Below are 15876 nucleotides of genomic sequence, written 5' to 3' on the forward strand. Positions count from 1 at the left end.
TGAACTAGAGTGAAAAAACTGACCTTTAGAGTGATGGTCTTACACTCTGAAGTAACAGATTTGATTGCATTTATCTTAAATGAGTAGGAAGAGCTGCAAATGGTATCAAAATTGTCTGCTGCTGGTAAAAAATCCTGGTAAAGTAGCCAATCCAATGAATTGCAACTTCAGTGCTTTTCACAGGCTGTTTGTGTGTCACATAAAGCAGAATTCCCTTTCCTATGTTCCACATGTACCTGCTATTGTATATACATTTCCCCCTTATTCTCATACTGTGCAACAGTGTAAAGGAGGCATCAATCTGTTTTCACTATGTCCTTCTTAATCATCAAGTGTAGTTTTGCCCTGGAAATTTGACTGTGAAATAATGGCATCTTGCCATTCCAGGTTTATTGCATCTCGCTGAATCCAGATTCATTTTGTCACTAAGTAAAAATATGTTTAGTTTTTTCAATCCTACAACCTCATCCTGAGTTCTGACAGTCACACTGGGATTTTTCCTTCTTGTGGATCACCTCTATTAATGGGGGGTCTGCAGGATATATCATGCCTTCAGTGACAGCTGTTAAAAAGCCATTAGCCATATGTGGGTTTGGATGGGTGTTGCTGAGGGAATAATTTGACCTGGAGATCATCTATTATTCGTGATGATGTATGAGGAGGACAGATCCAACTTTGACTGTCAGAGTGCAAAGTGGGTTTGCAAACATATTTATCTTGCAAAGGGAGCACATTTTATCCAGAAACAGTAAGACACAATAATCAGAGAATACAATTATGCTATTTTTACAGTCATTTTCCAGCATATAACCACACTTTGAAGACCTCAATCAAGTCCCCTCTAACTCTCTTCCTTTCCAGGTTAACTAATCCTAGTTTTTACATATGATGGCAAATTGTAAAGACAGCCATTCCTCTAGTCAGCTTCATTTCCCTTCTCTGGATTTTCACTGGCTCATGAAAAACAACCAGTTCAGAGATCTGATCATTTGATGCCTCCTGCAGATAAAATTGTCCCTTAATGCCCCAGAGGAGATTTCCCATCTTCTCTTGTGCAGATTTTAGGCACCAGTCCTGCTGCAAAGAGAGTCAGTAACACAGGGGGATCTTGAAGTCTGTGCAGAGTTCCATAAACCTCATTAGGACTCCACGAAGGCTTAAAAATGGGCTCGTATGGAACCCATTGCAGGTTCAGAGGTTTGGGCCACATCTATCCCTGGAATAACTCCAATAACTTTCTCTCCTCCCTGGCTAGCGAAAGCAGATGGGATTGGCTCTGTGGAGATTAAGCAGGCTATCAGCATTATAGGATGCAATTCTTTAACCCACTTTTGGAATATTCAGGTGGCAAAGACTTCCCTACTTAAAAGACAGTGAAAGGAGAAAAACTAATTTTCCTTCAGGACACTCTGCCTCTGCTTTGTTAGCTGTCAAGCAGTTTTTCCCACTCAGGGACTGAATGGCACCAAGCAGATCTCTGCGTCTCCAGCATGATGCAGCAACAGGCTGGCAGCCACTCTGCTTGTGAGCCCACTTTGGTTCCTTGTCTATGGCACTATAATAGGGCTCCTATTATAAAGGGTCTCAAGTTGACATGATGCAATACAACATAATACGAGCAGCAGGGGAATACTATAGAGCGTGCATGATGCAAGAGCTAAAGCCAAAAAGATCAATAAACAGATCACAAAACTCACTGACACATTCTTTACACCTGAAAGGCTAGTGCCAAATAGTAGCCTGAGCACTTTGGTGGTGTCTGTGGTATTTGAAAGCCAGATACAGATAGCAGATTACTTTAAACTTGAACGGGGTGGAATATTACTGTCAGGAAGACTTTCTGAGGCTCGCACCTCTGGGGGATCCCCCATGTGTAATTATCACCACCTGAGTTTGCCATTACACCATTATCTAAAATCCTTGCTGTCCAGGCCAATGTAGTTTCACACTTGCTGTAAAGCAGAAAAAGGCACTTGTAATCTTTGACCAGCCGTGTGAACATTGCCCAGTGCCCTCCAATCCAACCTTCCTTATGGCTGAGCAGAGTTCAGAGTGACTGATGACCCGACAGCCCATCACTGCTGTCCTGGAGTCAGCCAAAGAGCCTCTTTCAGAGCAACACAAAATACTCTTCCTCTCTTCATCGAGGTTGAGCACACCTGCCTACTCTGTAGTGAATGACTTAGCTTTGGTTCCAAATACAAATGCTCCACATAGGACATTGTGATACTGCTGAAGTGTAATCTGTTGGCTAGAGCAGAGGGGCTGGGAATCAGTATTTCTTGATTCTATTCCCAGCCTGCCACTTATTTGCTCTGTAACTTCTCTAGGATTTCATTTTCCCATGTGTAAAATGGGAATACTACTTCTCAGCTACTTCACAAATATGTTCGGGGGCTTAATTTATTCAAGTTTATTATTCATCTCAAAGTAAAACACTTTGAGATCCTTGGAAAAAGCAACATATGAACTGCAGAGTATTGTAGCAATAATTTTTAAATGTGACTTCTCACAGCCTGATACACACCACTCTGTTAATAGAGTACACTGAAAATGCTAGAGATTTTTCTAAATAGCTACATTATTATGCAGCATAGGGCTACTTTGAGTCAGAATGGGAGGTGAGAACTATAGTTACTCTGAATATATTTTTATTTTATTTAAGATACAGATTGGTGCTTTATTTATATTCCAGGAGAATGGACTAAAGTGTATGACTTAATAGGTCTTTTCCCATCTCTAATTTCTGTGATTTAGAGAACATTTCCACAGTGCCTTGTAGGTATATTTCCATATATTATAACATACAGATCTCATAGAACTGGAAGGGACCCTGAAAGGTCATTAAGTCCAGCCCCCTGCCTTCACTAGCAGGACCAAGAACTGATTTTGTCCCAGATCCGTAAGTGGCCCCCTCAAGGACTGAACTCACAAGCCTAGGTTTGAGCAGGCCAATGCTCAAATCACTGTGCTATCCCTCCCTCCTATATACCTATATTATTTTCCTTAGAGAGGTTTTTCATTTGCCATTCAAGTTCAAGACAGAATTGTTTAGCTTGGCCTTCTGATCCTCTAGGTCAGAAATGCCGCATGATGCCCCTCAGGATACAGAGATTTACCTCTGTGCTATTAAGTACATTTAAAGGGCTTCCTGGCATAAATTCAGGGTCATGTTTGTGATGTTGAACAGAAGCACTAACAACAGAGTTAGCAGCAAAGGTATATTTAGCTATGGAAGGATCACCACCACCATTTGTAAGTATAGTGTACTCTATAAATAACTGAGAGAAATTTTTCAATCAGTCGACTGCTATGGGATTTGCTACTTCACAAAATAGCAGACATCACAAAGACTTCACAAAGAACAGCCTGGAAGGAACTAAGCCTTGAGCCTTCAAACCCAGAGAACTAGTGTTCTGAGGTTTGATTTTTTTTAACCCACTGTAACACAAAATGGGAAGGGTCTAACATGTTAGAAAAAAACACTTTTGTTTGATTTATTTAGAATCAAAATAATTTTGCTTGCAATTTTTTTCTAAATGTAAATCTAGCCTAGAATCCTTCTTATATTTCTACAGTGTTCTAGAGTTTAAAATACCCTTTAAGATCCTCCTGTCCCTGGTCAAAGAGACCAAAGGAATGATTTTCATGTTATTACATGAGTAAGAGTAAAGGAATGTTCTTTACTATCGTAATGTCCAATAAATGTAAACTTCTGCCAGTATTATTTGCTGAACCTCAACAATGTACTTGGGTCTGCACAGTGCATAGACCTGCATTATTCTGTACAAATCTTAAAAACAAAAGGCAAACTTACTAATTGTTCTAGATTCCAGCACACTTAGGAAACTTACATTACAAGTTAACATACCATACGTTTTCTTATCCGTTCTGCTCTGTGCCACAACAGTTGGGTATTCAACAAGTTGGTTGATACTTTTTAAATGGTGTTAGACAATCACTCTGTAATTGAAGAGAGCTGGAGCAACAATTTCAGATTAAGACATGTACACAAATACACTTCACAAGTTTTATTGTTCAGCAAAGCACATTATCTTCATAAACATGCAATCAATCTTAAACACCAGCTTTTATTAACTTTATTGTCATTCGTGCTGTTCTAATCATATTAGGAATGTCTCTCTGAAACTACAAGTTAGGGGAAGTTCAAATGGTAGGTATCTTCTCTTCAGCAGACCTATTACTTAAATGTAATTAACCTGTTTTTAAATTGCTTAAGCATGAAGAGAATTTTTCCACTTCATATGTAACCTAGTGCTGAAGGCAAGGGGAGAAATTCTGACCCGTTATATTAGTATGAACCAACTGGGATTTCTTGGATGTTTCTGGGACACAATTTGGGTCATACTTATTTTCAATAGCATGCAGTTAATACTTGGAGGGGTTTCCCCCCCTCAGATCTTCCAGACTTTGGGATTGGCTGTGAGATAGTCAGAAGAAAAACATAACCCAACATTTGTGTTTGAGTTAAATGGATACAGTTGTTCTGATGGCAAAAACAAGAGCTTCTTGCTTTCAAATCCTCTACTGTTGGTGCCACTGTGTTTTTTACTTTTCCTGAAGAATTTCTAGAGTAGACATGAACTCTAGAGATGTGGAGCCACTCTTCACCCATGCCCAAAAGGGTAGATTGTAGAGGAAACAATTTGAAGGAAGCTGCTGTGATAGAAGATGCTGGTCTCACCAAACATTATGCACTATGGTGGTGGTGACCCCTGGACCGAGACTTAAAGATGTTTTCAAGTCACATGAGATCTAAAAGGTGCATTGTCATGCTGTTAAATTCATCTTTTGGTCTGAATGACATTATGTTTGAAACCCATCGTTTAAACAGTTGTTGTGTCTGTTATCCAGGTGAAAGCACTAGGACCAAAGCACTTGACCTTACACACAGTGAACTAAACAAACTCATTAGAAAAGTGCTTGGATCTCAGAGCTATATCCTGCCCGCTCCACTCCTAGAATTTACAGTAACATCCACAACAGACCTTGACCTAATTTAAAAAAGGAACAATGTACCTGGACTTTAACTGATTAAAAGTCAAATTTTAGAAAACTAAACAAATACTAAATTACACAAATATAAATTTACAGGACCTAAGAAACTTAAGTAAATTCTAAGCTACTCTGCCTTGGTTAGGACAATGGACTTGATAAACCAACATGTCAGTCTTTTCCATTTCTGTGACCCTCTATGAATATTATACAGTAGTATCGCCCACTGGAGCAGTACTGATAGAGGGATAGACTTTTTGGTGAGAGGTTTAATTACCAGCTGGGAGGAGCTGATATTGGAGGTAGCACAGGTAAGGGTGGTCAACCCAGTCACTCATAAACGTTCAAGTCAATGCCCTGGGCCATGGCAGTTATAACTATAAGAGGATGAATTTGATGAAAAGGACAGGAACATGAATTTTTCTTCAGCTGTTTCAGCTAGTACAAACAGGACATGCTTACAGACATATGATGCTGTATATCAGTCCAGTCACTTGATTCATCTCTCTCCCTTTCATTCAGCTTATAACATGCAGTCTTTTATAGTGCATATTTTATTATGTCAAAGCAGAGAAGACACCAGCTCACTACTGAGTTAACGGCAAACAATAAGTAACACAGACAACAGAATATAGCATTTGAGTCTTGTTATTTCATACATAAAGTCTTTGTTCAGAGTGTTTTCTAAAATCACATACATGGTGACCAGACAACAGCCAGTAGAAACTGTGCTGAAAATATCTTCTTTATTTTCAGGAAACAGATTATAGCTCAATGAAATCAACTAGGTGTGGGATTTGCAACAGATCTCTCCCTGGGCCAGATAATGGCCCTATTTTCCACAGCTGGGCAAGAGCACAAGGAGGAGGAAGAGACACCCCCCACACCCAATGTGCTGGCCAACGTAAAGTCTGGTTCTTAGTTCTCCTCTAGGGAAGCAACCTGTGACCTCTGGACTCCAGGTCACCATTCAGAGCCTGCCCAGCACAATTACATGTTCCACCTTGGTCAGGGAAATTGGAAACTACAATCTAGTCCTCAGAGTTGTTCTGCCAATGGTTTGGGCAATCTGAGAAAATGAAGGATTAGTGATAATTTCATTTCTTCTGTGTGTACACTGGCTAATACCATTTTAAGGCATTGTTGTTAACCAGAAGTAACCAAACAGGAAATCAACAAGATATCACTTTATTTTATAGGCACTTCTATAACCATATAATTGCTTTGTCATTAACATGGCAAACTCCACTGCACACTTTAAAGGACAAAACAGGATTTGGTTTTGCTGCCTTTGATACTCAAGGGATCCCCAATGCTATACAAAGCATTGAGTTAGATACAAGTACAGTGACTCTTTGCAAAATGAGCATCCACTGTGCACTCAGAAATAGTTCATGACAGCATGTGCTGTTTTGTGATTTCATGAGAATGTGCCACTTCAAAAGAAACAACTAACCAGATAATTACATCCTGCAGGCCTAACTCAGTCAGAGTTCCCAAAGAAATTGCTGAATAAGACTGCAGGATTTGGTCTTTGGTGACTAGCCTCCATATTTAACATACATCATGGTCAACATTTGCATTGCAGATGCAAGATTACATGGTTAGCTGTGCTCTATAAAATGAAGGATTGTATTAAATAGATTATGAAATTGTACAGAAGTATTATAGATTATTAACATCCTACTTTTATTATTAATCATCATTATATGTCACCATAACATTAGTACTTCAGTGTAGATGCTGCAAACATACAAGCGATTAGATAGGCAGAGTACTGGGTAGATTAAAAATGCTCAGATCTCTTAATCATCTCCCCAAGTCTTTGAGTAAGGCTGGTGGTCAGCAGATGACAAATGTTTTAGTTTAACAAGCCAAATGTTTTCTTTGTTTTCCTCCCACACACCTTAACTCTGTCAGTTATTCTGCTAGGTGTTTGGTTCCTCATAGCAAATCCAGTAGCACTCTGGCAGGTCACACCTGAGGCAGGCTGTTAGCTGGCTGAAACATCGTTCTTTTAGTTTTTTCACTTTCCTGCATACAAAGGAAACAAACAGTCAATAGCTAGAGGGCTTAATCTTTTAAAAAATTCTTTATACCATTTTCTACTAGGAAGATAACCAGATAGTTTGAGAGATTTCACTCACGCACATTTATACCACTGACACTTTATTCCACTGAGAGCATATTGCTATACATTTGTAGCACTGACTGCATTTATGGGACAGAAGCTTGACAGTTGATTCCCACAAACAGTTGTCAAAACTTCACATCAACACTTGTAAACAGAATTAGCAGTGTGGCCACTTAGCAATCAAATGCCTTTGCTTTTGCATTCTTACAGCATGGCGCCGCCTCCTTTTAGGCTGAATGCACTCCTGTCCATAGGATGGCCATGGGAACCCTTTAGGGGCCATTTGGCTATTCTCCCTCTCCACTTCTTCAGAATCAGAGTCTTCTTGTTGCATCAAAGGAAAATGCTTGTCTGGATAAATGTCCTTCAGCTTGCCCTCAAAGAACATTTCCAGGCATCGTCCAGCCTCTGCAACCTCTGAATCTGGCTGTAAGAGAAGAAATAATAATCCGGTATCATTGTATGCCCATAACTCGCCAAGGCTAAAATAGCAGGTCTGCCTAGCCTTCTGTCTGAAACAAGAGTGTCCTGTATTTGGAACTTGTCTCCTACATCTCCAGTAGCCTCCTCTGCTCTTCCCACAGTCTGCCAAGTTCCTCTGCACTAACACCATACATTTAATCCAGGTGTTGCTATTAAGCAGCATTTTCTGCACCCATTAGAAAATGGATCTGCTGTTGGCTATAGTAACTGAGAACATCCTCCTCCAGTGCTTTGGAATCTGTTAGCTCTCCTCCTGCAAACTTTAATTCTCCCAGTTACTTTGCTGGATGTTTGGATCCGTATAGCAAATCCAGTAGCACTTCAGTAGCTCACATCTCAGGAAGTCCATTAGCTGGCTGACATATCATTCTTTTAGTTTTTATATCCATATAGCTCCAGTCCCCAAACACATATTTCTGGCATTATCTATAGAATTTCTAAGAGTTAAGGAGTCTCATTATCCACTCTATTAGACTAGTTTTATTCCAGTGTAACTCCAATGGAATCAGTAATTACACCAGTGTAATAAAGTGGTCGATAAGGCCCACGATTTCTGTTGTTTCACAGATTGATAGTGGTGGGTGCTGGTTTCTGCATAGCAGATACTTACATAATTGAACTTTGCACAGTTCCAGAACATGAGACGCACATCAGCTACCAGCTCCTCTGGTACAGAATAGTGTGATTTGTCCTTCTTTTGGAGTTTTTTCCGCATGATTGACAAGTCCATGGGCCTTTTGATGATCTGGTAATAATGACGAGCCTGTATAAAAAGAGACTGTTAGGCATAACCTTTGTCAAAATGGGAACCCAGTTAATTAATACTACTACTCTGGCTATAGTGCCTTCCATCTAAAGATCTCAAACATCCCTCTGAGGTAAATAAGTATTATTATTTCCATTCTACAAATAAGGAAAGTGAGTTACAGGACAACAGGAGTGATTCACCCATAGTTACACAGGAAATCTGAGGAAAAATCCAACTCCTACACTTAAAAATAACCCTCCTCATTCCTTAGTTAACAAATATGAGGCTGGATTAAACACACATATGCTTGCAAGATTGATCTTCAAACCACTGCACTGTGGTGACTGTTCTTCTGCTATTTCCAGTCTCTGGAGTTCCACCCCATTACAGCATGATACTTCTGTTGTCATTTAACCCTTATGGATAGAGTAATATGTGTAATACTGACAACAAAATAACGCCTCCCCCCAATCAGCCTTAACAATAAGGTTCTGAGATGATGTCACCTTGCAATTTAGAAAAGCATCTGGCACTGGCCACTGTTGGATACAGGATACTGCGCTAGCTGGTCTGACACAGCATGGCCATTCTTATGTTCTTAACGAATGTATCTAATAAACTAATCAGGACCCTTCAATGGGAACAAATTGCAGGTTAAACCGTAATGGACTGACATTTTTACACTACCTTTAAACCAAAGCACCATTGTCAGGGCTCAGCCTGTAGTGGCTATAAAGTGTGCCACCACAGAATTTTTCTGATGCCAACCTCAGCTTCTTGGGTGGGCACCAGATATTAGGATCTCTCTCTCCTCTCTCCTTCCCTCTCATTTAATCTTCCCAAAAAGCAACTTGCTTGATGGTAATGAGTTCCACAAGTGCTTGGTGATTTGCTTTGAGTTGCAATATTTTTCTTATATTATATTACTATATGGGTCATTCATTCTGCTTTTCTCTAATTTTCTCCTCCTAATTGCTTCATGCTGGGGTCCAGTATCATGATATTTACCGTTGTGTTCTCCTCAACATACACAGTGAATACTGGAGAGACAGTATGGTGCCTGGATCAATGAACAACAATGGTCTTAAGAGACAGACACTAGAGAATGGCATCACCTCTATCATGCATTCAGTTACTCCAAAGTCCAGCTCACTCTTAGGTATGAGTATTGGCAGAATTCAATTTTTATATTTTTATAATTTTGACAATTATCAATGTTTAGTTTTAAGCATTTATTTTTATCAATTTCAGTTTTTATAGTTGTATATAATTATGGATTTTAAGCATTTTTTCTATTTCAATCTTCAAATTTTCACAGTTTTGGGAAATTAAGGGTTGGGTGGGTCAGACAGATAGACAGACAATTTAATGACAATAGACATAGTGATTCAAAAAGTTACAGCTTTATGATCATTAAAACACCAACTGTCAACATCACATGTCAAGCAGCATTTTCCTTACTTTGCCTACCTGTAAATTGTTTTATAGATGGAAATATTTTTTGTTTGTTTGTGTTTGTAAGGTGAAATTGATGTTTACTGACATTTACCAGTAAAAATTTAATCCTTCCAAACCTACTCTTATGGCAGCATAATATACTACCACTGCACCACTGGGCTATCTTGCATTTTCTATATATCCAGTAAATGGATTAGAGTTTGTGGAGGCCCTGTGCCAGAGCAAGTGGGCCCCCCTGCTTTCTGCCAGGTGGAGCAGGGCAAGCTCTCGTGCACCATCCTCCCTCCCAGGCAAGAATGCCCATGGGTGGGTGGAGCAGGATGGGGTGCCGGGGCGCCCATTTTGCCAGGGCCTCTGGGTACAGGCTCCATTGACCCAGTGGCTAATCTGCCACTGCCAGTAAATCTATAGTCCTAACTTAATATGACACCTCCCACCAACCTGGCATTTTGAAAACATCTTACACTAAACACCCAAACGTGCTATTAGAAAATTTGCTAGCATGTTGTATAGGTCATCAGTGTTTCAGTTTCTGATCTGGTACCTTAGTGGCACTGCACAAGAGGGAACACCTAACAGTAGGTGACTCCACTGTTTAGTTGGAATGTCAGTGGTTATCCTTTGAGAAGACAAGAAGAGAGTTGTGAGCAGAGGTCGATTATTCTTTGGATTGTCTCCTAGTTCTCTGCGTATGTAGCACTTACCAGTGGACTGACAGGCTCATGGAATGGAAGGCTCAGGTTACTGCAGAACAGGTCAAGCACCAACTTTTCACATTTCTGTAAAACCCAAAATTAGAATCAATGCTGAGACTATTGGGAGTTGCTGCAGAGCCATGCACTTCTGAAAACTGAAGGGTATGTATGCCTCCTAACTCTGTGTATAATCAGCCTCATTTCATAACCAAGTACTTTAATACCACACACCATGCTGATGATAACACTACTTTTCTTCTTTAAGATCCATATTATTTTGGATGTTTCTTTCTAAATAAATATTTTATTGTATTATTAGACTGACTCTTGGGAAATTCCCCCCCCCCCAACTTTTTGCACTCACTCCTTCCACACTCTCACTCCTTTCAGTCACTGATTAAAAGAACAGCAGCAACAGTAAAAAACTATTTAGTTGAGAACATTTCACTATCAAAGGCACCTGCTGTGATCCACATGGAGGTATCATATGTACAGAACATGGGATAATAAGGGCCAAATTTTCAAGAGGCCCCTGAAAATGTGGCCTTCCTTTTAGCTTTCCTTTTTGCAAGTGCACAAATGGCTACATCTGTGAATGAAGACTAGCACTTACGCACACAATTGTTTTGTGTGCATAAATGGAAGGTTTGTGTGCACACATGGGTATACTTACTCATCTCACATGTATATTTTCAAAGGCCCTTTGAAAATTTGGCTGTGGGTGTCTGCTAAATGACATTAATTTATTGACCCTGTTTCTTTAAGAATACAGAATCTTAAACACATTAAATCATTTGATACTTCTTAGAATTTTGCAAACGATAGACTCTTTGCTGCTTCCTATTCTGTCTAATCCCCTTTACAAATCTTTTCCCAATGCATCCACACACAGCTACAATTAAAAGAAATCTTTTATTTAGAAAGTTTGCCACCAAGGACCAATTAACAGTAGGCAATCAGCACAAATCTCTGGCAGCAGTTGGCCAAATGTTCCACGTTAATATAAATGCATATATAATGGTGAAAGATGGTTAGTAGTACAATATAAAAAAAGCATACAGTTCATGGTAACTTAAGAAACATTTATATTATCATTCTTTCGTTTTCTCAGTTGGTGCCAGGAACTTTGTTTCAGAACTGCCAGTGAGCCATTACATATCAACTTTGTTCGGTAACCAACCAAAGGAAATCTTTGTCGCCAATTCCTTTTCCCTACAGAAACTTCACTGCTCAACTCCAAAAGATCTGAACAATTCCGGATATCACTGAGATGCACAAGCTCCCTCTTGTATTTGTGATGCTTGGTTCATGGTGCAAGCTGCTGAGCAGACTGGAGTTTACTGCACAGACTTTCAGAATAGAGTTATATTTCATGGGGGATTTAATAGCTGAGGAGACTGGTAATGGGGAATTCTGTGTCTATATTTATTGGTATATATTTGTACCTACCTTCTGGTCAAGGTCATCCAGGCCATGCAGTGCTCTATCCCCTTTGTTACAACGGCTGTGGCGTGTGTTTTCACAGTCGTACTCTACCTCGGGCTTCAACAGGTTACGGCAGAGTGTACACACCCATTCTCCCCTGCAAGATAGCAAAATGTCATGTCCTGAATTGAAAGGACAACTGATACCTAATGGAAAGCTTTGGCAAAAACGGTATTTAGAAACAATTCTGGTCTTTTATAATACATCTTCTCTACTGATATCTATTATTTGCATTAAAATAGGCCCCAATTAGTCCCTTCCCCAAAGGTTTACCATCTAATTTAACACAAGATGCTTGCTACATCCACTGTGGCAACAGGATGGAGCGGAGGGAGGGAGGGAGGAGGGAAACTGTAATAAGAGCATGTGTGAGCATACCCTATTGAGTGCACAGCTAGATGATTTCCAGCACAGTTTTTGAAAAAAAAAATTAAAATATAGGGAAAACAAATCAATGCAATAAATATCAGAGGTCCCTGGGACCACTGTCAGTATTTCTCTCTCTTTGATCCTTACTGATCAGAGCCTTTCCATTGATTTTAGGGGGGACTGGTTCAGGCCCTTATAGATTACAGAATCAGTTATTCAAAATATAGAAAGGATTTACATAAAGAGATACTCGTCAAGCTACAGTAAATCCTCAATAACCGCTGAAAAAGAAGTGGTTCAAAACATCAATGGGCAAAGAATTCAAAGTTATCTCCATGTGTGTTTGCTGGGATAAATGGCCCCAAATGATTGAAAGGGACTCTGCATGGATGTAAGGGGTCTTTACTGGCAGATCCTTTAGCAGGAGCCCCATTGGTCTCAAAGGAACCCTGACAGATGCAACTTTTGTAGAATCCAGGCCTAAATATCTACCATTAAAAAAAGTTACAATGACGGGCAAACAGTATTGCTGCACCTCCTTCCCCTGAAAAAGAACTAGCTACATTTAGGGACTAAATGGCTTCAACAGGAATGAATCTGAAGCTGACTCACCACATTTATGTTATAGGGAAAGTTTGCTTTATACAATGGTTTCAAACTATGTTTTAACAATTTAGCTATTTCTAGCAACAACAACAAAATGAAATCTTGCAGGCTTGGGAGGAGAAAGGATCGTCCATACCCATCAAAGCAGTACCTCACCTTTCAAGGGATTTCCATCATTTTAGAGGCAAATTTACCTGCACTCCACACAAATGTGGTGTCTCTGACTCTTCCTCTTGTAAATGACCTACATCTGAAATTCAGAATCATGGAACTGAGATTTATAGATGTTGGCAGGTTGAGAGATATGAGAAGGACCCAGGGGCTACTACAGAAGCACTGGTTCTCTGTACAAAAGCCCCAGCCTTCCACAAATATCTTAAGAGTCATAGGTCTGAAGTTGAGGTCGTTCACATACTGTATTTAGAAGGCCTTGCTGCCTGCCTTCTTTGTGTGTGGGGGGGACAATCTCCCCCTAATGAAACCAGGAGGAAACTCTACAAAATGAAATTCACTGATTTTCCTGGTCCTTGCACTGTTTTTTACCCCGACAAAGAATAATCTGAACTTTACCACAGATTTTATACAAAGTCTAGGGATTTAGTTGTCCCCAGCTCACTGCATTCATGTTTATAAATTCAAGTCAGCGTCTCCATTATAGTGCTCGCTGGAGGAGATCACAGATATTGTTAGTAATTCATCTGACTCCTGGTATAAGAGAATGGGAAAATTTTCCTGCCTTTTGTAAAATGACCAAAAAAGGCAATACAGAGTGAGAATGTGATAGAGCACTTGTAACACTGACATATATGTCCCTCAGGCAGAATCAGAGACAGAATAAGGGAAGTGTTATATGTACTCACACTGGGAAGCTGAGCAGAGCTGGAACATGGCATGAGAGATGGAACACTTTGGGGCAGTGATCACAACACAACAGTTCTCCTCCATTCAGACAAACGGCACAGAAATCCTCATTCTCAATTGGATTGGCTTCCTGAGTGAGCAGAGATTTTTTCATGCTGGGGATGCCATTCCCATTGCTAAGTTTGTGATCAACAGGAGGGATATCTACAAAAGCAGATGGTGCCTGTCCAGCTGAGCAGCTGATGGGGAACTTCCTATCTTCATATGTGGGAATTGGTCCTTCAGGTGGATTATCTTGATTGACCTTGGAAGAAAGAAATCCAGAATAACAGAATCATCTTTTTCACATCTGATGCCTTAACTGTAACAGAGGCCTATCTGAAGTGGACTCTGCTAGATACAGCATTGGACTGGGATTCCAGTCTCTGCTATTGGTCACTTCCCTTCCTGGCCTCAATTTCCCATCTGTAAAACAGGGATAATGATACTGACCTCCATCATAAAGTGCTTGGAAAGCTAAAGATGAAAAATACTATGTAAGAGCTGGATATTATTAATTATTTAGTATTATTAAAAGTCTGTCACAGGAACCAGTTCCAGCTTAGATGTCAACTCTATATTGTTTTTCGTGACAACTAAACTCCATGCAGCATCCCTGGTGAATGCAAGTTTTAAAGGAAATCCACTTTTGTGTCAAAAAGGGACTAGGTCTTTTGCTCTCATCTACGTCAATGCCAAACCTACACTGATTTCAATGGGAACAAGTTCAGACCCAAAGCTATGGTGAGGAGGCAGAAGGTTCCTTTTTAAATACTATTAAATTGAACTTCAGTTCTAAAGCACAGGTCTGACAGATCTTAGATTTGTTTTTAAGCAGTTCGCCATGTATGATGGATGGATCAAAGCGGCCAGTTACAGCACCAATATACAACCACTGCTTTGGTGTCGAAGGCCATCGGAAGTATTCTTGAAAGGGAAGTAACAAGGTAGTGGAGGATACTCTAAGAACACAGCTAACCAGTGCTGCAGTAGTTATTAATCTTGGGGTTTTATACTGCTACCCATCACCAAAGTATCTAGAGTATCTTAGAATAGTAAAATCCATCAGCAGAGCAGTTCAGAGTATCACAAGAAGCGTAGCAAAGTCAGTGAGGGAAGAGAGAGAGCAAGCAAGCAAACAACTAACTCACTTACTAACCATGAAACCCAACTCACTTTTATAGCCATACTTGAAGACTGGGTACCACACTGAATTATCAGAAGGAAAGTCTCATCTTGGTCATCTTTCTGGGGCTGCAGTTTGAACACTGGAAGCTCCCCAGATTCAGATGCACATATTTTCAGCCGTTCCAATCGCACATAGGGGATCTTCAGCTTTTTAGTATAAGCTCTGAAATTATGATCAAATTCATTAATATTGTACAGAGTCCTCTTCTCCTAATTTCAACATCTTTTCCATATTATTCTGTTTTTTCTTTCAGGCAAAGCATTAAAGCACATGCCTAAAGGTGAAGCCAGTAGAATTTATGCACACACTGCTGTGCTTTACTAAAGAGGAACAGGACTCCTCACCTTTTTTAATTTAATCATGTGTTTAGCTACTTCGCTGAATTGGGGGCCTAAATCTCTACCTATAATGTCTGCCCTCCTGCCTTTGTGCTTCAACTGCCCAAAGCCAGTTAGGGAAGACACTCTTCAGAGTGAGACTGGCTTCAAGAAAGATCACACTAGCCACATCATTTCAAAGTGAAAATATTTGGAAAACAATATTTGGAAGCAAAATTATGCAAAAATGGCAAGATAAGTTAGAGCCCTGCACTCCTTGTTCTGTTGTATCTTTCTGGACTATACAGGACTTTTCATATATAATTTGGATTATGTGGCATTTTAGTAGTTCCAATGGTATAGTCTATAAATAGTGACATGTTCATGATCATAAAGCATGTCACATAAGATGTACGAATCCAACATTGCTTTGAAAATGTAGTTTTCCAGTTTATGAAAATGCTTTTTAAAATGTA

The 15876-nt window shown here is 39.8% G+C and overlaps 1 protein-coding gene across 3 annotated transcripts in view; it reads right to left on the minus strand.

Annotated features, from left to right (window-relative positions):
• Window positions 1-4016: 4016 nt before the first annotated feature.
• The window catches only part of TRIM66 (tripartite motif containing 66), an 84191-nt gene continuing 72331 nt past the window's right edge, over window positions 4017-15876 (minus strand). For all 3 annotated transcript variants that reach the window (XM_050954504.1, XM_050954503.1, XM_050954505.1), the window contains 7 exons: window positions 15071-15245; window positions 13855-14159; window positions 11984-12116; window positions 10544-10618; window positions 8244-8396; window positions 7359-7577; window positions 4017-7050 (listed from right to left, as the gene is read on the minus strand). In XM_050954504.1, the coding sequence (XP_050810461.1) occupies window positions 6991-7050; window positions 7359-7577; window positions 8244-8396; window positions 10544-10618; window positions 11984-12116; window positions 13855-14159; window positions 15071-15245 (1120 nt within the window). In that variant the 3' untranslated portion in view covers window positions 4017-6990. The remainder of the gene's footprint in view (window positions 7051-7358; window positions 7578-8243; window positions 8397-10543; window positions 10619-11983; window positions 12117-13854; window positions 14160-15070; window positions 15246-15876) is intronic.

The sequence above is a fragment of the Gopherus flavomarginatus genome, chromosome 5 (assembly GCF_025201925.1).
Source record: "Gopherus flavomarginatus isolate rGopFla2 chromosome 5, rGopFla2.mat.asm, whole genome shotgun sequence".
NCBI lineage: Eukaryota > Metazoa > Chordata > Testudines > Testudinidae > Gopherus > Gopherus flavomarginatus.